The sequence below is a fragment of the Hesperophylax consimilis genome, chromosome 31 (genome assembly GCF_061612785.1).
Source record: "Hesperophylax consimilis isolate HC1 chromosome 31, BYU_Hcon_1.0, whole genome shotgun sequence".
NCBI lineage: Eukaryota > Metazoa > Arthropoda > Insecta > Trichoptera > Limnephilidae > Hesperophylax > Hesperophylax consimilis.
The window spans coordinates 3,065,647-3,088,463 of NC_142866.1; the positions used below are offsets into that span (position 1 = coordinate 3,065,647).

Sequence of the window (22,817 nt, forward strand, 5' to 3'; positions counted from 1 at the left end):
GGTCGGTAATTCTTAACTTCTTCAGGATTGCCCGATTTATTGGAGTCAGTTTTGTTGGAGTAGTTCGTTTACAATTTAAAAGAAAATTCATCAAAACTTATCTTTATTATAATTTGCATTACTTATAAATTTGTTTTTTAATATTAAAACAAAAATGTTAACTACAATAAGTTCTAAGGCCTGGGGCAATACTTCATTTCACGTCGCTTATAATAGTTATTATTTCGCCCTCTGCGGTGACTTGAAATGTTTCCATTTTATGTTCAGCAACACTATTAGTCTAGATTTGTTGTATTTGGGTCTACCTGTATGAGATAGGTACAATAATATGTAAATTGGTATCAAACCGTCCTATCGAATAAGCACTGTAGTTTGAATTTAATTTAAGTTAATTGAATAATTTGATGAAACTATAATATTTACATTATTTCGAACATCGGAATCACCATAAATAATTTCGTGATTACCCAGAGCTCGGTAGAATGAGTACCTACCTATACTAGTCCCAGCCAGAGCTCGTAAGTATGCCATCGACAAAAACTATATTAGAAATTCATTCACTTGTACACAAAGTAGACTACAAAAATACATATTAAGTCGCTATCCGAGGCCTGTATGTTTGTGCACTTAGTTCTTCTAAACTTCGCAATGGATATTTCCAACCCGCCAAATAATTCAACATGTACCTACTATTACTTCAATAAACAATTACTGCGTATTTTATTTTTTCCACCTGTATACAACCAATTTTATTTTTGTAGGAAAGGCTTTGTTGGTGCTAAATTTTCCACTAGATGGCGTCGAAACATATTACATCGGGTTGGAAATAAGCCGACGTGGCTCAGTGGTCCAGAGCGTCTGACCGGACATCAGAAGGCGCGGGTTCAATTCCGGGGAGATATTTTCAATTTGTATTGATATTACAGGCGAATAATCATTGCTTATAATAATTCATTATCTTTTGTGCTATGCATAAAAAACCTTGCCTTATAAACAGTAGTTTAACTTTACTAAAAAATAATTTAACTTGGTTTTAACCACTATATATGTTGCTGGGAGTTATCCTTAGGAAATATACATATATCGTCCCAGACTTTTCTGTAGGCCTTTTTAAGTAGTACAATTCCATAGTTTATTATTTTGATATATCTGATGAGGTTTAGCCAGCGTTAGCAATGTAGTATATATAATAAGATAATCAAGAACCTATCAAAATCCGTTGCGAAGTTTAGAAGAACTAAGCGCACAAACAGACAGACGCGGATAGCGACTTTATGGATAGTGAATTTACAATGGATAACCACAAAGTTATAGCTACTTTCAAAAGTATTTATTTTAAAAATATACTGTTTAGTTTATAATGTTTAAGTATAATGGAGAAATCAAATACAAATAAACCATATTGTAACTGTCAATTTTCAGATAATAAAATAAATAATGTTGTTCAGTTCAAAAATTTTATTTTCGCGGATAATAAGAGTATCTGAGCAAAGTGCTCTGTTCATACAAATGTTAAAACACTGTTAGTTACTCATATCATAATATATCTGGTTCAATTAATAACCAAAATAATGAATTGGGGAATAGCCAAATTCCACTTTCAACCAAATTACACCTGAATTAATAATAACCTCAAATATTTAATTTGATTAAATGCAGATAACAGATTTAGAGAGATTTCTTACTGGTAAGTTACTTCCGACAGTGTTTCAGTACTGTCTGTCGAGATTTCACAAAATTGTCGTGTATTTCCCATTTTTTGACGTTTTGTCGTGTCTTAACGGTGACGACAATGTTGCCAAATCTATTTCTCGCTCTGTGACATAATACGCTTGTTCTCTGTTCGGTACCTACCCGCTACCAAAACATTATCATTATCATTATTTCTAACGTAATCAATATTAAATAATAATTTCGCGATTTTCTTTTCAAGCTTAAGTACACAAGTTTCATGGAGTTATACATTACGGGAATATTGATGGATAACCTAAGTCAAGACCTTACTCCGGTTTTTAAATGTTTTAATTTTTCGGGTTGACCAGAAAACATTTTCGGATTTTCTGTTTTCTGACTTTAAAAATAGCCTTTTTGAAAATTTACTGCGATAAAAAACGTAATATAGTAGGTTCTCACAACTATTGAAAATATTATTTTTTCAATACGGCTGGATAATCTACAAATGCCAAGAATCCCGAAATTTTCCCACAAGGAAAACTCGCAGAAAACCCAATTCTTGAAAATTATTAAAAATTCCCCGCAATTTGACGTATTCACCATGTTTTGGCAACCCTGATGTGGATATTGTAGACCATAGATATATTACTCAAGTAGATAGGTTGGAAGGTTTAGCAGATTCAGTAGTACTAACCAAACGGTGTGTTTTGACGTGATTTTTTAACTTCGTGTTTTATTCGTTTTTAAATGACGATTTTTAAATTCTACGTGATATAATATACAATAAAACTTATATGTGCAGAAACAACATTTATTGGCGTGAATGATATCTATAGATAAATATTTATTAAACCTTAATATTTGTCTCTGGATTTCCTGTAGTTCCATGTAGAGCCGCCACAATTGTTCGGCAATAAGCAATAATAAACAATTTGTATTTTTTTGTATTTCTTGGCCATTAACTATGTAACAATTTCTAGACATTTGGTTTTATTTTTCAATGTACATTTGTTACTTATACTTCGTTTACTTTGCTACCGACACCTTCGACACAACCGTTTAATTAACTAGTTTTAAGATTGCTAGTTAATGACGCAGTTGTGTCAAAACCGGTAGCAAAGTAAACTAAATTTAAGTAACAAATGAACATTGAAAAATAAAATTCAATAAAACAAAAACAATTTATAGTAAAAGGCTAATTATTTCGCTCGATTACGAGCACCTTAACAAGAGCTGGTGCTGCAGGACAATTTTTCTAAATCTGCCAATGAGTTAGCTTTAAAAGTCCCAGACTTTCAGTCCGATTTAAAAACCCACAACCTTCGACTATAAAGAGGTGTCTCGCAGAAATTTTGAAGTAAGATTCTTATCAGGACCACCTACCTAAAATAAAATAAATGTAAATAAATTTAATAAATACAATTAAAAATGAACACCGAAAGTTTTTTTCACCGATCGTCAAGAGCCGAAATCAGCTTTGTGCCTTCAGGTCACGGCGTTGAAGGATTGCGGCTCGGGGACCCAATAGGCACCCAGTACCTACGTACCCACCTGTCAGCCCGAATCGACGCGGTCTGATTTTGTTTCGGGGGAAGAAGCAGATCGATTGTACATCTCCCCACCTCTCTCTAAAAATAAACCCTACGTCTCTGAACCTAAGAGAGTTTTCGAACCATCTCTCCGGCGAATTACTCGGCGGGTGCTTGGCAGCTCGTATTGTGCGACCGATACGCGTTGACTCCTGCTACTTTCATGTTTTGAGAAATTCATTGTTTATTTGAGAGAGCAACACCTACATAATATAACGATTCATAAAGGAATCCCAATAGCCAAACCAATTACGTATCTCTTTAAGATTCATAAATTCAAATGAAAGTAGAGTTAAAATTAATATTTTTGGGCGTTATAGGGTAAATAATTGGATGACGAAAGAAGTCAATTAAATTTGAGATAAAAATATGTTCCATATTTTACGTGTGTATTAGATAGCGGTAATTTAAGTTGAATTGGTCAATTCAACACATAAAAATCTTTTTTAAATGTATACATACCCTCGAAATAATGTACCTGTTATTATTCCAGTTTTGTGATGCCCCTCGCTAAAAATTATGTAATAATAGAACTTTAATACAACCTTCACATAACTTTAAAATCAAATTTCAAATTTGATGAATTGTTCAAATTCCGTGAAACAACCCATCCTCACGACTTTTTCTTTCTTAAAAAATGTACTAAAATAATTTGACATGATAGCAAAAGATTTTTTTTTGCTTACTCGTATATATTACTACTAATTATTTACATGCTAGTCATGGCTTCTCGGTGGATCATTTCAGATGCTGGTAGCGTTTAATCTTGATTGTGTTAGTAGGTATCTAGTATCCATAATATAGAAAAGTGGTCTCCATCGCAAACTTTAATCAAGCTATCGCTGTAAAAACAGCAAGAATCATAATATTTAAGTGAGACAGAATTTCGGTCGATCGTTAAAACATTACGCAGAAAACCGCGTGGCCGGCTAAGCTGAAATACGCGGGGTTCGGGCACCTGTTGCGGAGCTCGGGGTACGCCAAAACTACCCGAGGATAGATTTAATTCCTTCTTTCATACCTTCTGTATCTTTTATTTAGTAAGTCATACTTTAGTTATTACATTTTTTCTCATGCCTTGAATACTCTTTCTTCTTATTTCGTTGTGATATAATAATTCTCGTAGTTCAATATAATAATGTTGATTACTCCGACTTGATAGCTCGCAACAGTCGTAACGCTCATGCGATCTGGCGAATTATAAAGGTACTATCAAAACAGCTCCCATCGTGACAGGGTTGAGAGGACACGGAGAACACACAAAAAAAATTACAGATACACGAAATGTTAAGTGGTCGAGTAAAAACAGGACAAGAAAGGACCAAGTTCAGTCAATTATATTTAAAACTCTTTCTAATGCGATCAAAGATTTTGCAAAAATAAATTTTTAGATGTCGAATTGCAATGTCTTTATTTCACTTTCTTTTTTTACTCTATTTGGGACAAATACATTTACCACCAATATTAAGTGAGGCAGAACTGGTAAGTTAAGACTGAATGCTGTGGAAATGAGATCCCTGAGGCGTGTGTATTAAAACCGTATTTAATCTTGTGATAAATGAGTAGACTCGCAAAAAATGCAAGACTGCTGTAAATGTAATGAGTAAGATTAAGAAAGATACACTTAGATAGTTTGGGCATGTAGAGCGAATGAACGAAGAAAAGTGTGTACAGATTGGGTAAGCCACAGAGGTATGATTTTATCCAATTAATAATATCATCATCCAGTCCAACAGTTTTTTCCAGTCTGCCGATAAGGAAATTGTCAAATGCTGCACTCAAATCTAGCTTACCTGACTCGTTTACATGCATCAAATCTAGTCTAGTCCAGTCTCTGAAGAATGGTACCTCCAATAAGCTGATTGGTACTTTGACAGTAGTTCGTTTTTAGCCAGATGGGCGGTTATCTGCCTGATCACAATTTTTTAGGGGTTTTTGAGATAAACGGTAAATTTGACACGTGACGATATTTACTTAAATCCACAGAATCTAGTTGGAGTTTCTTTACATTGATGGGAAAAGGCATTTTTAAGCAGTTGGGGTATCTCGCCTAAATCAAAAATATTTTTATACAGGTAACCTAGGAAGGGTACTACATGTTTTAGACACTATTTGAGAATCCACATTGGGATTGGGTCTAATGGCCTTGCGCCAAAGCGGGAGGGATATATTCAAACATTTTTTACTTCTTCTGAAACACTGATCCCTAGATTCCTACCCTCCCCTCATACCATTTTCCTTCCCAAAACTTCCTCTTCTTCCTTTCCTTAAATAGATTTCCACGGGTGACATCAAAAAAATCTCTACAAATCATTTAATTGTAACATCCCGTGATCTTTCACCAGTTTGTCCTAGTGCCTTAAAAGACGACAAAATTCTATTTACACGGTTATCTTATTAATCAGTCATAAATACTTTGAATAAATAGTTTTTTTCCACGCGTCGATTAGTATTTCAAACAAAAAAACTTGTATTGTTTTCACTTTATAAGTCTTTGTTGTGTATCCAAAATAAAATATAATAGTACAACGAACGGAATTGTAATTCACGTAACCTGATCTTGAACTTCCGCGAAAATGTTATTATCAACTCTAACAATACCTGAATCCTAATTAGTTACAAGGGATTTACTGAATATTGCGTTACAAAATAGATTTAAAATTTGTGAATACATTTAATTTCGTCGTGAAAATTAATCATTTAGGCAGAGTAAAAATATTAAATATCTTAGTTAAATATAAAACTCAAAAAAAGAAAAAAGGATAAGGTTATAGATTGAGGTATGTCAAATAAAATTTACTTAAAGATTTTTAAGGTGAACCTTTCAAAACACAAAATGGCGCAGTGGCAATGATACATTTGAATTTACGTGAAAAAACCCCACCTTAGAATTAATATAAAATACTTTTTAAATGTGAATTTCGTGTCACGAAGGTGGTGGTTGGGGGAAAGAGATGGTGAGGAGAAGGTGGGAGAGTACTTGTCTATTCAGATCTGGTCACCAAACAAGGTAAAAGCCATTTCAAACATATTTTCAATTCTGAATGGTGGTCGTGCATCAGGGCAATAATGAGAGTATCTTTATAATAAAATAATAACACTTCACAGTGAAAGTATAAAATAATTATATTTCCTAATAAAAGTATAAAAGTAAAGGTGTGCATTTTTTGTTTTTTTATTTATCTCGGGAGCCATAACGATGCAGCAAATTGCATTGTGATTAAATTATAAATCGATTGGCTCGCAGTTGATGGATTGGAGTTGTTTCCGGGCCGCCGCGCCGCTTTGTAATCAATCAAGAACCAAATGAACAATGCAATAAATAATTCATTTCCGTACTACATCCAGGATTTCTTTTGAAGGAACAATGACAAAAGTGGATTCCAATTATTAAGTTAGACTTTTTTTAAAGCGACAAAGGCGTCAATAAAATTGGCAATAGATCTATTTTAAATAACGATGAATTTGTGATTTGTAATTATAATAAAATAATTGTTACATTATCAAAAATTTAAGGACTCGTTTTCTTTCATTAATTTCTGGAAACGATGCAAAATTGAATTATTGTTTTTAGTATAGAGAGGGAGAAGGACTTCAAAAACTAAATCAATACCAACTGTAAAAGCAAATTAATAGAATTAAATAGACAAAAAGGCAAAGAAAAGTCTTCAAAATCCAATCCACGTGCTGGAAATTCTAGAGATATTTATGATTTCCATTTGAGAATACCCAACGTCACATCGAGGAGATTGGCCCCTTTATTTCGTCAAGTGGCGGTGAAATTTGTCAGCAATTCATTTTGAGAACTTTTGATGTTTCGCAGATGAGTTTGCGTGAATTTGGCCACGTATAGAACCGGCCAACTACATAGATAATAGGGGACATCTGGAGCCGCCAATTTCGTGAAAATGCCTTCCACAAAATCAATTCTAAAAACATCAATATTCGAAAAAAAAAAATTTACAAAATGAAAAAAACACTTAGTTTTAAACCACTTTATTTCGAGTTATATTCGTCGACCGGTTTCGATTGGACTCAATCTTCTTCAGGACAATAAAATATAATACTGATTTTATTTTATTATATTTTATTGTCCTGAAGAAGATTGAGTCCAATCGAAACCGGTCGACGAATATAACTCGAAATAAAGTGGTTTAAAACTAAGTGTTTGTTTCATTTTGTATAATGTCAAGCCACAAAGTGTTTGCTTTCTTCGATATAAAATAATTTGTTCTATGAGCATTCAGTTTTACAAAATACCCATGCTCTGAGAATTTTATAAGTTTTCTTCTTGCTTCGTTGTAGGCTGGAGAGTGGCTCGGCTACCTGTAATCTGTGATACCTCATGTAAAAATGGATTCAGAAAATAATTGTAAGATTTCTCTACATGTGCGGTTACTGTCAGTTGTTCTTCCCTCCATGCAGTTCAGAAGAGAGGAATATTCCGGTACAATTTATTCAGACTACACCGAGGCCATATCCAGAACCCTGCTATTTTGGAGCGCTTGAGTCTTCTGATGCTCCTCTTATGTTCCGGATGATTCTGAGACAGTGTCATCACAGATTATTCTATCTTTCTGCATTTAGGACTAACCTAGCAATAGTTTTACCGTGTTTTATGTAATATTGCTCCTGAACTTAATCTCTTCGAATATCGTCTTATTTTATGTCAATGAGGAGAAATTCAAAGAGGATATCCTATTGACTCTTGAAATAATCTCTTCTAATTGACATGATCTTAACCACTGCCTGATTTTTTTTTTGTCTTCGTAGGATCTATCTTAAAAAATTGTAAATCTTTCTTTTGTTGAATGTATTATAATGTTGTATCTAATATTTTTCAATGAATTAAAAAAGAAAACATTTCAGTTGAGAAACACTCTTTATATGTCAAGAATAATAAAATATGCGTATATATAACAACATTTCAAAATATCCATGTCGATGAATAACTCAACATGAAAGGGGACATTGTTTCATACCTGTCAATTTTATGAAGCACGAGTTTATGATATCGAAAGTAATTTAGTTAACCACAATAATTGATTGGGTGGACAGTATTTGACACATTTTGAATATTTAACACGAGCATCGAATAGCTATTTGGTCGGTTCGGCGAATGTTCAGTATGCGACGCAGTTTGCCTCCCTCTTTTCTAGTTGTATCTCTTTCTGTTACCAACAGGTGTTCTTCTTTTCTGTTTTTTATCTCTTTCTCTCGTTGTATTATTTTTCTAGATTTATCAGTATGTAAATTTAATTAGTTAATGTATACCATGATGAAGCTTTAGACGAGCGAAACCAGTTAATTCAATAATAGCGGTGTACCTACAACAAAGTGTATTTTTCATATTTTTATCAAATTTAAAATAATGTTTTTAAAAGAATTTTTTTTATGCAAAGCACAAAGGTAAAAAATGATTACAGTCAATAATTACTAGCCTAAAACACAAATATATATTTTTTAATCTTCCGAGAAAAAAAATGCCGCCGACGGGAATTGAAGCTGCACACAAAAATTAGATAAAAAGCAGTGATTGTCAAATAAAATACTTATATTTATTCAATTATTTGGCGGTTAAAAATAAACCGACTTGGCATAGTAGTTATGTGCTCCTGACCGGCAATCAGAAGGTGCTGGTTCAATTCCTGTCGGTGGAATTTAATTTTTCTCTGAAGATTTTTTAATTTATATTTGTGTTTCAGGCTAATAATTATTGCTTTTAATATGGTACTGTTTCATGTAATATTATTGTAAGCAGTTCAAATCTCTATACAATCAATAGACAGATTTTGCAAAAGATATGAATGAGTCATTTTATACTAACTGGATTTCTGCCACATATTCAAGATGTTTTTAAATTTATCTACACTTTGTAAAAAAAATGTATTCATCCTTTATGCAATACGCCGGCTCATTACGCTTTGAGGGGCAATTACCCGGGGATGCCTGGAACATAAAAGTTTACCGAGAAACCAGAGTGCTTTTTATGAGTCAATCTCTTCTTGATGGTGGTGTCTGGCATATTACAGATTAATATGGCATCAAGAAAACGCTATGAATATGACACTTTTTAAAGGTTAACAAAATCAAGTAGAAAAATTTGTTGACTCTAATTTTGACTGTGATGAAATAAAATATATGGTTAACATAAGAGCATAAAAAGTTGTATATTAATCCCGTTCAAGAGTTCAGACTTCTCCCAACTAAACGTAGCTAAGGGAACTATGATATCACCATCTGAGGATACTATACACGAAGGAAAAACTATGGGAAGGAAATTGGGATGAGGTTCTGGCTATTCTTCAGGTCAATTCAAGCATTTTTACGAATGTGAATATTGATCATAAAAGATATAAATTTATTTTAGACCACTTTAATTTTAATTGTACTCTACCGGTTTCGGAAGCACCCTTCCCTCGTCAGGAGAATCTTATAACTTAGTTTTAATATTCTGGTGCTTCCGAAACCGGTAGAGTACAATTAAAATTAAAGTGGTCTAAAACAAATTTATATCTTTTATTGTAAATTATGACGAGCCACAAAGTAAATGCTTATTACAAATATGAATATTAATCTTTTACCAGGAAGGGCCGGACGATTGATAAAACCGGTGACTGGATAAATCATCAAAATGATAATTCATCACATCTTTAAAAAGTTATATAAAGTCATGGAAAGTGATGAAACAAAAACTTTATTAAACGGGTTAAGTAGGTTAGGTTAGGTTAGATTAGGTTTAAAAAAAACTTCGTTTTTAATGACTTTATATCACTTTTTAAAAGTATTTTGAATTGTTCATGTGTTGATTTATCTTAGAACCGTCGACTGCCAATGTATATTAAAACTATTATTTCAATTTGACACTGTCAATTTATTGATATTTTTATTTTTTTACGTAGCCGTCTGAGGTTTAGGAATGTCAATTCATTTTCAATAGAGGTCTGAATATCAACAGCGCGACCGTGCTTGGAAAATAGGTATAAAATCATTGGTAGTTACGTCTATCAATCCGATATTGTAACGTTATTCACTTCATTGTGCTAGACCCCCATAACATGAGGACCTATCTGCAACTCTATGTCATAGTAATGAATGTAGCATTCTTTTCTTACAAAAATTATGTTACCAAAGAATCACTTAAATATATTTTTTCTTGGAAATTTAGAAAATTTAAAATTTAAAATGAAAATTCAAGTTTGTGCTTAATTATGGAAAAAAATAATTCTGTGGTTCACTTTATAATAAATTCCGTTACGTATAATTCAAAAAATGGATACGTTTTAAAGTGAATGATTTTTTTCCTCTTAAATCAACATGTTTTAAAACGTTATTCCATTTACCCTTTCGAAATTTAAACCCTATTTTTTGATTAAAAATAATTACACTCATAAACACACAAATGACATTTTTATACTGCTTCCAAAAGTATATTAAGTATTCAATGATTCATTCGAAAGCCGAAAGAGATAATTATTTTTCACGTCGAATAACATTAATTAATTAATGGTGCGGAAATGTAAATATAAACTGTTTTAGCAATGGTTAGTAATAATAATATACGAGTATATTCAATAAACCATAATTACGAACCATAAATTATGATTACAATAATTTATAATTGTATACAGCTTTATCATGTCTAAATCTTGATTTAATACGTGACAGACACATTTTTTAGACATTTTCATTACCTCTGCTATCTCTCTCACTTTAATTCGGCGGTCGTCTAACATAATTTGGGGAAGTTTAGCAATTTTATCGTCAGTAGTTGCAGTTTTTGGACGTCCGGAACGTTCATCGTCTCCCAAATTTAAAATTTCACTCTAGTAAATGATGATGCAGAGTACCCATACACAGAGTCCAACTCATCTTTGATTTGAGTAGGCGTATTGCCTTTCAAAAACAAAAATTTGGAAAAAGCTCGATACTCAATTTTTCCATTTTCACAAAAACACACACATCGACTCACTCAAACGACTGTCATCTAAAAACTGCGCGTCCAAAATGGCTGAAACTTTGGTGAGTATCTGTCAAAAGATGCACATCTATATTCATTAGCTTTTATTGACGAGTACCGCCATCTTTGCGTTGAGGTCAACTTTTCAGACCACCCTCGTAAATATAAAACGAAATATTTAGACCTTATTTACATTAAATGACAGTGTAACAACTGGTTTCGGTCGGAAAATAATAACATACTGCATATCTATACTCAAATGCCGTAAAGAAGTCATGGTTGTGACTTCCTTATATTATTAAACTTATAGTAGAGTAGTGTTCATAAAACAAGAGTAAAGAATAGTGTTTCAATACTCATTTTCTATCCAATGACATTACAAAATATATAAGCTGTAAAAAATATGTGTGTATGCACGAAATAAATAATAAAACCCGGCGGCGTTCTCAAATTCAAAAGTTTCGTCGAATACTACGTTCCACATCACGGATGTGACCGAGCGCGTATTCGCGTATACTAAGACGAATGCGGAATACTGTATAAGACGACCTATTGCTGCTAGGTTTTCCTTCTTATATTTATGTATTGTTACGTTCGCTATCTCCCTCAAAATCTTCTGGAAGCAATCGAAATAATTGTGTTTTTTTCAGTCACTGATCACTCATATTTTTCATCACCGAGCCATACTTGCACATTTGAACAAAATTTTCTTTGCAGGACTGCTCCATCTTCATATTCGAGAAGAAGAGCGCGGAGAAATTGCACAAGCCGAAGCGCAAGGAGACTGTGACTGAGATGCTGCGCAACTCGGTGCGCCAACTCGAGCGGCTGCGACAATCCAAGCTGCTGACAATCCTGCACGCCGTGGAGGAGTGCGGCGAAACGCTGTGCTTCGCCACCGAGTCCATCATGTGCAGTCTGGCCAACATACTTGCTTTCCAGGTAAACGTATTTCCATACTGCTTAATAGTGATAATATAATCATAATCATTGTTTCATAATGCTTTTACACAAACAAAGCAGTGAATACCGTTAGTCTAAACATTAGGGCGCACAATTTACAACCGCGCTGTGCAAGCGGGTTCCCATAAATGATCTCATCGGACTCCATCCCATAAATGATTGGAGGAGTGCGGTTAAACGCTGTGATTTTCCACGGGGCCAATCGTGTGCAGTCTGCCAAACATATTGGCTTTCAAGTTATACATATTTAAAATCTCCTTAAAAGTGATAAGATGAGTGGAAGAGGGCGGCAAAACGATGTGCTTCACCACCAAGCCCATTATATGTAGTTTGTCCAATAATAGCTTTCCCGGTAAACATATTTCCATTCTGCTTGACAGTGACGAGATGAATGGTGGATTCCGCGAAATTCTGTGCATTGCCGCCGAGTCTTTCTTGTGTATTCTGGCGAACATACTGGCTTTCTATGTAAAGATATTTCCGTACTGCTTAATAGTTAGTAAATTAGTGCGGTGAGACGCTGTTCTTTGCCACCGGTCTGTGAGGTCTGTCTGGCAAACACACTGCTTTTGTAAGCTCAACCTATTTCTCACAAACGATGAATTGACAGATTTATTCAGCGGATAGAGCATACAGATGGTTGTAGTTGTATGACTAATACTGGCATAAGAATTTTAGAAAAATTTAAAAGTATTTTTGTACTCTACCTTACTTGCACAACAGCACTATACTCGCCTAGGAATAATATTATGTAGAAATTTACCTGAAAACATTAAAAGTGATTCTGAATATCTTTGAAACTCTTTTAAAACGATTTCAAGGAGAGTTTAAAAATTGTTTGATTTAAAAGGTATGCTGTAGGGGCTTGCGCAAGACCCTTATTTGAATTGACTTGAGGTCGGCGAGTTCCTTGGATCAAATCATTACCTAATAGGGATAGTGAAACATAACAAAAACTTGTTGCCATTTTAAATAAGTCGTAAAATAAATTTATTTTATGTGCGTAATAAAATATCCCTAGCCGCTTTTTAAGCCGGCGTATGTGATGAAAGAAGAAATGGGTGTAAGGAGTATAAATGACGTGGAAGGGAATGGTAGATTAAGTCGAGGATAGCCAAGGAAGACATGGCACGATCAAGGGAAACAAATATTTTTATGGTCAAATATGGCGTATGTGATGAACGAAGATATAGGTGTAAAGATTAATAATGACGTGGAAGGGAATGGTAGATGAATTAGAAGACGGCTGAGGAAGACATAACACGATCAAAGGAAACAAATTATTTAAAAATAATCTTTTTAATTCTTAATAACAATATTATTTCCACTTTTCAACTGAACCCCGTTTTCAGGTACACTAGAATCCGTAAAGCTTTACTGCAAACTAAGCATAACACTGAGAAACGTCTAATACACGTCAGCTATTAATTTTTTATTAAATAATTTATTAACTAAAACAGCACTGAAGATGGTGGTAAGTGTGTGAATTAATGTTATCACTGTAAATGTAAATATCTGCCTTTGTGTTTCAAGAACAAGTTAAATGGTAGAAACCTGAGTGTTTTGGTGAGTTATTTTCAACATTATTTATATCGATGATAGTATCAAAGTATTTCAACAAACGACACTGAATTATACGTTCAGCTTATTCGAGATGTAGTTAAATTAATTCCCTGAAAAATAAATGAAATTGGAAAATAATAAATCAATCAGAAAAAATGGTATAGCTTTTAAATTTCGTTAATTTGATCGTCTGTAAATAATTTTCATTCGTCGTTTTAATGAATAAAGCTCAATGTTATTTTCCGAAATAATAATGATTTTTTTTCATATACAGCGTTAGAATCATCTTGTCAGGTTTTGCAAAGGTATATTTTAATTGTTTTTGTCTGACCTTGCGCAAATATTTCTACTTCGTCCAGCTTTTCCATCCAACTACCTTATTTTAATTCTCTCCTACACACAGTGAAACGGTTTTCATAACGTCTGGCATATTTACAGAATAAATGCCGATACAAGAGAATGCACGGAGACTGACGTTAAATATTTGATCACAAAATGAGAGGGAGAGTGGGGTATAATGTTTGCATAAAAGACTGCAGGGCTCTATGATGATAGATGCACGGTACCAAGGTATTAACTTAGTCAAATTCAAGGAAATTCGTGGTAGAAAATGTATTATGCTGCCCCTAAATATTTACCTTTAAGTAAGCTGTACTATTTACGAATAGAATGAGGATTTACACTTGAAGTGCTAAACGTAAAAAATTTAATGGAAATAAATGTTTAATTGACTCCACTAACACTCGCTTAACACCGTACATCCTAGTCGATTATTATCCTATATTCATAAACACTGTTTTGTATTAGAAATTTAATCCTCGATTAGGCAATATTTTGATCACGAAACTCACATCTTGTGTTATTATTTATTCTTTGCTGCACACTATTATGTATATATTTAAGTTACGTGAACATTCACCTTTTTTATCTTTTATCTTTGAAGCTGTAAATGTTAGTCAAATTGAAAATACGAAAATAATCCAGTTAATAAAAAGAGAAGAATAAATAAACGAGTAGCTAATGATTTTTATAGGACTTTATTTTCTACTTACGTGATAAAAGCCATATCTTGAACATGCCTTGTCAACACTTTGTAAAGGTTCACAATTTTATTAACTACATGAACTTTAAGAAAAGATTTCTAAATTTATTTGTGGATAACATTCAAGCTATCATTGTGATGTTTGATGTTTTTGCTGCACTCTCGAGCGCTGTGATTTCAAAGATCAAAGATTTGTATAAAAACTTAAAATATTCTGAATCGAAACTATATATTTTTGTAGGCTTTTGGAAAATTTGAATTCAATTCCTTGGATGGCTCAGTTCTTCACCACGCCACGAACAGCATTTTCCGCTAACTGTGGCGGTGGTAGGAGATTTTCAAATATTGTCGGGTTATTCGTAACCCGGGAATGTTTATTTCTTTAAAAAAATATATTATTTAATTTTTTTTCAGGATCTTTTATACATGTGTACCTCTCTAGACAACAGATAGTTACTGAAATAGTCCCGTAACCTTTGGAATTACTTCTCCCCTCTCTAATATCACGAAAGTAGCCAATTATTTTATTATATATTAACCGATATAGGTATTAAATTTGTAGTTAAAGATGTTGATGTAAACGTACGTATTAATATGAAATACGTAGGCAGAGAGGTTAGACCGCAACACATTTCCGTCTCGGCTCACACTCCTTGCTTCAGTCACAATCATAATATTGCATATCGTCTCAGTTGTTATTATTACTCCTTTTAACTTTTGACACAATTCAAATCAAGTTTTTTATTTTATTTTAATTGATCATGCCATGTCTTCCATGTACATTCACAACTTCTTCCACAACATAAATAAATGAAAATTTAATTAATTAGTATTCAATATTTTTAAATATATACGCCCTTACGGCATTTAGATTAAAAAAATAAGTGTCGTTTTATTCCCAACTTTGTAAATGGTATTTTATGTAAAGGGAATTTGGCGTGGATTATGTAATCCAACGTATCCATATTGACATTATAATAGCAAGCAATAGAACATAAATAAAATATAAGAACATAATTAATGCAAAATACTTACAATTATTCTTACAATAAATACAAATAAAATAGAAAACAGTGTTTATGCTTTACCCGCCTACGTACAGTAAATAGTAGAAATAAACATTAAAAAGATGTACTTAAAGTAAAGGGTAAAAGTCAACATTAAAACTACGTTACATTTGAATGAAAACGTAAAGCAAAGAAAAAATTAAGTTACAAATTTGAATGAAAACGTGAAGTAAAGGTTAAAAGTCAACATACAAAGTGAGTTACAACTTTGAGTGAAAACGTAAAGTTAAGTGTAAAAGTCAACATAAAAAGAATGTTACAAATTTGATACAATAGTATCATATAGTGTCTAATAATCCAAAAAAATGTTTGAAATTTTTAACATGAAAATTTCAATGAATTTATTTCCAAGTTTATGTAGCTGGGTAAGAATGAAATACAGTTTGTATTCGAAGAATAAACAAAGAACAACAGTGGAAGTCGGGTGCATTCATTAAGCTCTAATTTGTACAAAAGTACCAAGTCGTTCATTGTTCTTCTTGAACAAAAGTCGGTTAAATCTAGTAATTTCATTAAACTAGCATAATTTATATTGTTCTATTGTATGGTCTGTTTGAAACTGACAACCGTAAGAATTCGTGTTGAACTGTCTAACTAAATAATTGATATGCTTTGTAGTATTTGGGAAAAATAGTGGAATTGTAATCCCAATTACTACTTCTTACTAAGGCAGTGAAGAGAATTTTAAAATCTTTTACTGTTCTTAAAATAAATCCGATACATTTCATGGCTTTATTGAATAAGATCAAGAACCTTAACCGATGCTGATATTTTTTTAAGAAAAGTATACTTTAATGAGAAACAGTTAATTTTTTGTTTATAGAAAATGATATGAATTGACACTTATCAATACTTCAAGTTATAGATTTAGGAGAAACAAATGATGCGGAACAGGGTTAAATTTGAAGATATTAATAAACACTTGTGTATAGTCGCGGTGTTTTAAGATTTTCTGAGATCTTTTAAAACAATTGATATAAAATAGTTGGGAGAGAATCAAAAAGATAACGTTGTGCGAATCAACGAAAACAAATATAATCCACTTATAAAAATCAATTATTATTAATAGATATTTAGTTACAAGTGGTATTTAATCGTAATATATGTTTTAATTTATTAGGATCTAATATGTCTTCGGTTGATTTCTATGACATCTTGCAATCGTTTCGACGTGGAATCTATTATTGTTTGTCAGTTTGCCGTGTTCTAGTCACCTCAAAATCAGACATGAATATAACTGCTTCTGTCATCTTATATCTTCTCATAGGCGTGTAATCTAAATTACAAATCCTTTTCTTACATATGGCCCACAAATTCTGTGTGGGGTTCAGATCGGGTGAATTATCAAGTCAATCTGGTTACAATTTAGTTGCTCTTAATTCAGCGTTTGGGGAAATCCAGTTTTGAATTTTAGAATTTTTTTATGTTTTTAAGGGCGTCTCCAGTATTTTCCAGTACTAAACAACGTTTTAAAGACGGAAATTTTCATTCGGATCTCAATTTTCCGAACTATCATTATAAAAAATGAATTATTTGTTCATTTAAAGGCCTTTAAAATGTGTTGAAAGGATGGATTTACTTTGTAATTATCAATTATTTTACAAGCAATAATTATTAGCCTGAAACACTCATCCACATTGAAAAATCTCCTGATAAAAGACACATGACGCCAACGGGCCAACGCCAAAAAATATTGTCTTAAACATTAGTTTACCAAAATATAATAATTTGTAATTATCCTTTGCAATGAAAAAAATATTGCTGCTTTGGTAACCATACTATTTAAATAACTTCGCATACGGGTGGCTTTAAATGAAATCATTTTTTCAGGGCCTATAATATATTATCGTCATCTTTGGGGATGTTCTTTGGAGTGTCTTTTTTAGGAGGGAGTCCAGAAGTATTTAGAAGCAACGCATGTTTTAGTAGAAAGCAAATCTTACCATACCCGGGGCTTTTGAATACAGAAACGACCAGTTCTTATATCATGTTATGATGTTATGTGCCAAAAATGTCTTATATTTTATACGACAATGAAATCGAATTGAAAGTCTGTCAAATTAATTTAATTAAATGTTTAGTTTGATATGCTCTACATTTTTCTCTGACGTGTCTTTTGTCTAGTGAGTGAATCCAACGTACCTACATTATATTAATATATATATATTTAAACTGACCATATTATAAAAATGTTAAATTCTAAAATTGATGATTTTAATTTATTTTATAATCGAATTAAAAACCGGCGTTGCTAAATAATAATAATTACAAATGGCGCCCACTTTAAGATTGAACTCTATTTGTAATACTTGATACATCTACGAGTATTTTTTTGTTGTTGTTCCTATCTCTAATATCTACTTTTCATTTATCTATTAACTATTAGTTATTAACCAACCAAATTTGAGATTTTAAAATACTTTCTTACTATTTTCGCACTAAATTTTTTTTTATATGACAGTTTATTCTCAAAATTTTCAAAGAAAGCATATGGTGGAGATGATGTTACGAGTTGAAAACGGTAACTGTAAAGGTTGATGTTATGAGTTAAGTGCGGACAAAAAAAGCGTTGCAAATTTCATCACCAATAAATATCTGAAAATTACCAAACGGTGATCATTTTATTAGAATTTCATTTCTTGTTGATTTCTAAAAACTGCTACAATAATTATTTCAATTATCTTTGAGAGGAGCGGTTTTCAGAGCAAAATACATAAATCATAATATTATATTGACAGTTTTAAGTTTATTAAGTGTGAACTCACCGTTAGAGAGTTTTTCTGATTTCGAACAGTTATTTTGGGGTTATAGTTAAGATTAATGTCGCCTTAGTTAGTGAAAACAACATTACGCTTACATATTCTTATAGAATACATTACGCTTACATATTCTTAAATTAATCTATAGTTAGTGAAAACAACATACATGCTTACATAAATTACGTTTAAACAATATTGGCCCATATATATTGGACACTAATAAAGAAACAGTAATAGTTGGTATATTTTAGCTGGATATAACCCGCCGCACCAGGCAATCCTGTATTGAGGCAGAAATTTGAACAAAATTAATTCTTACGATGTCTATGGTCTACCTATACATATAGAAAATAAGATCCTATAAAACCATTTATTTTCTAGTAGGTCCCTGCAAAGCTTTACCCATCGTCTATAGTACAAAAACTTTTTACGAAATTCGATAGACTGTGTTTGTTCACGGGTTATTGCACGACATTTGTTGAATATTCATTGTTTAGTGGCGATTTTAAATAGATTCAAATTTTTTATTTGACTTGTTTCGTCGGATAGATTATTCTATAGTGTAGGCTATTATGATAAAAAGTATATTTTTAAATATCCAAAGGATGTGGGTCTGTAATGGACAGAGACCGCTAAATTATCCCACATAAGTCCTATTTCCTAATAGGACAGGGGAAAAAAGATGTAAGATGATAAAAAACACATCAAATAAATAATGTTATTTTGTCGGGCTCCCAATTAACTGGATCCCTCAACTCTTTGAAGCACGGTTATATCAAAAATCGTAATGTAACGTAAATAATTAATTTATTAATGTCGCAAAGTAATTATCGTACTCTATTAAATAATACAAATTATGTCCGTTATGGGAATTTTACACGACGCTTGTTTTCATGCTGACCCCATTTGGAAACTATATCGGGACACTTATGAAACATCTTTGTTTTACACGATCATTATTTTCATACTTACAATTGCATACAAATAGTTAGCATTAGAGAAGAAATAATATTTTGGGACGGTACTAAATCGTAACACCTTGAACATAACCATGGATCACACGAAAGAATTAGATCTGTTCATCAAAAGTTCAATGTTCACTATACCGTACAATAATACATTAATACATTGACAATAAGTTATAACGTTTTAATAAAACGTAAACAAACAGGGTCTGCCAACATTTCCTAACTTACGAAGGAAGTTACTGAGGTTGAGAAGTTGGTTAAGTTAAAAAAGGAATTGAGAAAACACATTTTCCTCAAATATTGATGTTTTCTTTGTGACATATAATATGTACTTACATTTAAGTATATAAAGTATACGAGTAACTTAAGATTAACATCTGATCTCTTTCTGAAAGAAGAAAATCTCTTTCTGGTAAATTATACAAGTCAAGTGTCCACCTTTTTTGCATTTGACGAATGCGTGTTCTCTTTTCATAATAAAGCATTATTAAAAGTGACAAATGTATGAAATATATATATTTTTTAATTATGCATATTATCTTAACTTGAGAAATATGTTTTCAGCTATAGAGTTTTTTTTAACAATTTAAAAAAACAACGAAATAAACATGTATGCATTTCCGTATAATATATAGTTACGTAAAATAATAACAGACTATAGACCTTAAAAATAATGATCGCCATCAAATCGCTACTAATAGAACAAGTCTTTTTTGTCATCCCGAAGCTGCGTGAAAACATGACCAATGTGGAAATTGTACTAAAAATAAATCGTGTAAAAAGCCCTCTGGGTGCGTCCGGCCATCCAAACTCTCCATAGACTCCGGTGGGACTATTATATATTGCGAAGCTCTTTTTAATAATAATAAATGTTCGGTGTCGACTTTCGCTTAAAGGAAACACACATTTATAAATTATTAGTAGTGTGAGTACCAAATAGAATTGAATGAGAATGCATTATCCACCGTCTACCAGGAATGTACCGTTATAAGTTGAAGATTTTCAAAACACAACCTGCGAGTGCTTTTTGAAGGTTAAGTGAGCTAATTTTTTGCCTACCTACTTACCTTGCGGTACGCCGCTTGTGGCGGAATGTGGTTTAAATATATAATATTTAATTTTCACAAAAATGTTTTATTTATAATTTCAAATAAAAATATATATATTAAAATACAATTTTAATTCTAACAGCCTGGAGCTAGTGGTACTATGTATATCAATCTCGTTGGAAGGATGCTGTGTGGAAATTAAAGAAAGTCGTTAAACAAGCTAAACAATAAATTACTAAAAAAAAATTTGATGGTTTCTTAGCAAATCGAGAATGTCTTCGTTTAAATAGTACCTAAGAACGTTGTGAGGCCGAAAGACTCATTGAATAGAGAATAGAGGGTATTTTCTTTAGTCATGGGAAAAATAGTAAAGAATACGAATATGACATTTATTTTTTTTATTTTTTTTAATTCCTTTATTTTTCCCAATTTTTACATTAATTACATACAATATTATATAAATCAATTCGAATAATGGGAACCCACTAAGGCGCAGCCTGTGCGTGGGTAATATATTTAAATTATTATTTTATTGTACCTAGAAATAAACAATAATTATAATAAAAACAAGATTACATTTTGTCTAAGCGGTTTGTATAAAAAGTGTTTATAATAGTGTATAGTGAAGTTATAAGTGTTTAGTGTAATATATGATTAGGTGAATATTTTATGAGAAACATAAATTGATACAAATTAAATAAAAAAAATTTCAACTGCTGTATCGAAAAGCCATAATTTTAATTCTTTTAAATATTGAGGAAGTTTAGTAATCACTTGAATATTTTTCGGTAAAAGATTGAAAGTACGAGGTCCAATGAAACTGCTGTGTGTTTGCATTTGTTTCGTGTTCGTTTGGGGGGTATAAAATACATTATTATTTCTAATGTTGGTTCTGTTTTCATTTATTTCGAATTTATTTTTGTTTTTAAAGATGTATTTCATAGTTTGCAAAATAAATAGTTTACGGAGACAGAATATTTTAGATTCTTTGTATAACTCATCTGTTGAAAATGTTCTTTTCCGACTATACATAACTTTGATGATATAATTTTGAATTATTTGTAAAGGTTTGATATGTGTATGAAGCGCACCGCCCCATCCTATTATTATGAGTGAAGATTGCACCAAAGAAAAATAAATAATTTTCAGTTTTTCAACATTGAGCACTTCTTTTAGTCTGTAAAATGTGTATGTAAGATATATTTTAATTTACAGACAGTATTATTAATTTGTGACTGCCAATTTAATTTTGTATCAATAACAATACCTAAATATTTAATCTTTTCAACTTTTCCGAGTTCGAAGCAAGATGAGCATATTTCTTGATTACAGTTAACGTTATGTATTCGAATTTTAAGGTTATTGGGGGGTTTATTTTTACTATTTTTAGAAAAGGTTAGGTAAAATGTTTTATTATAGTTTATTTCAAACGGCTTTCCGAATCTGAATGGTGATTTCGCCACAGGTTGATAATGAAAGAATTGGAAATGAATATCGTATTAGGTACGTCAGGTATATTGATGTGTGTTCTGAGTAAACTAATGACTTTTTGTTTGCAGGAGGCCGGAGGTGGGCCCTGCGTGGGGCCGCCTGTGACGGGCGCCTCGGCCCCCATGGGCCCCCCGCCCGCCAAGCCGCAACACGCCCGGGAATACCATTTCATCGACATGGAGATGCGATACGGCCTGCTGCAGGTATGAAACCAACCATTCCTTACTTGTCTTTATGTTTAAGGCGGCCTTAAAAACATATTTTTTCTAATTATCTAGATACATAAAACCTTGAATTAAACATTTTAAGAAAAAAAAAAGTTTTTTTTCTCAACTATTGTTACAAAACACGGGCCAGTGATTCTCAAACATAAAATATTAAACAATTAAAATAAAATAACAAAAACTTTTTTTAATAAAGAAAAACATTCCTAGGTTAAGGTTTATCTGAACTTATTAATGTGGGGCGATGAAATACTATCGGACAAATTAAATCCACTATGCCTGGGTATGCCCTTTAACATTAATTATTTTGACTTAATATATGGTTTACTCACTGTATTGAATTAGCTTTCAAATTCATACTGATAAAGCGCAGTTCACAAAATTATGCATAAAATGTTTTTAAAAGTATATTACACTGTGCCCTGTAAAACACACGTGCTCATCCAGTCCCATTGTCATGATTTTTAT

The 22,817-nt window shown here is 32.1% G+C and overlaps 1 protein-coding gene across 1 annotated transcript in view; it reads left to right on the top strand.

Annotated features, from left to right (window-relative positions):
• bma (SCY1-like protein bma) overlaps positions 1-22,817 on the top strand; it is a 414,814-nt gene that overhangs the window by 298,271 nt on the left and 93,726 nt on the right. The window contains exons 4-5 of the mRNA XM_089649833.1: positions 11,941-12,165; positions 22,194-22,328. Of these exons, the coding sequence (XP_089505959.1) occupies positions 11,941-12,165; positions 22,194-22,328 (360 nt within the window). The remainder of the gene's footprint in view (positions 1-11,940; positions 12,166-22,193; positions 22,329-22,817) is intronic.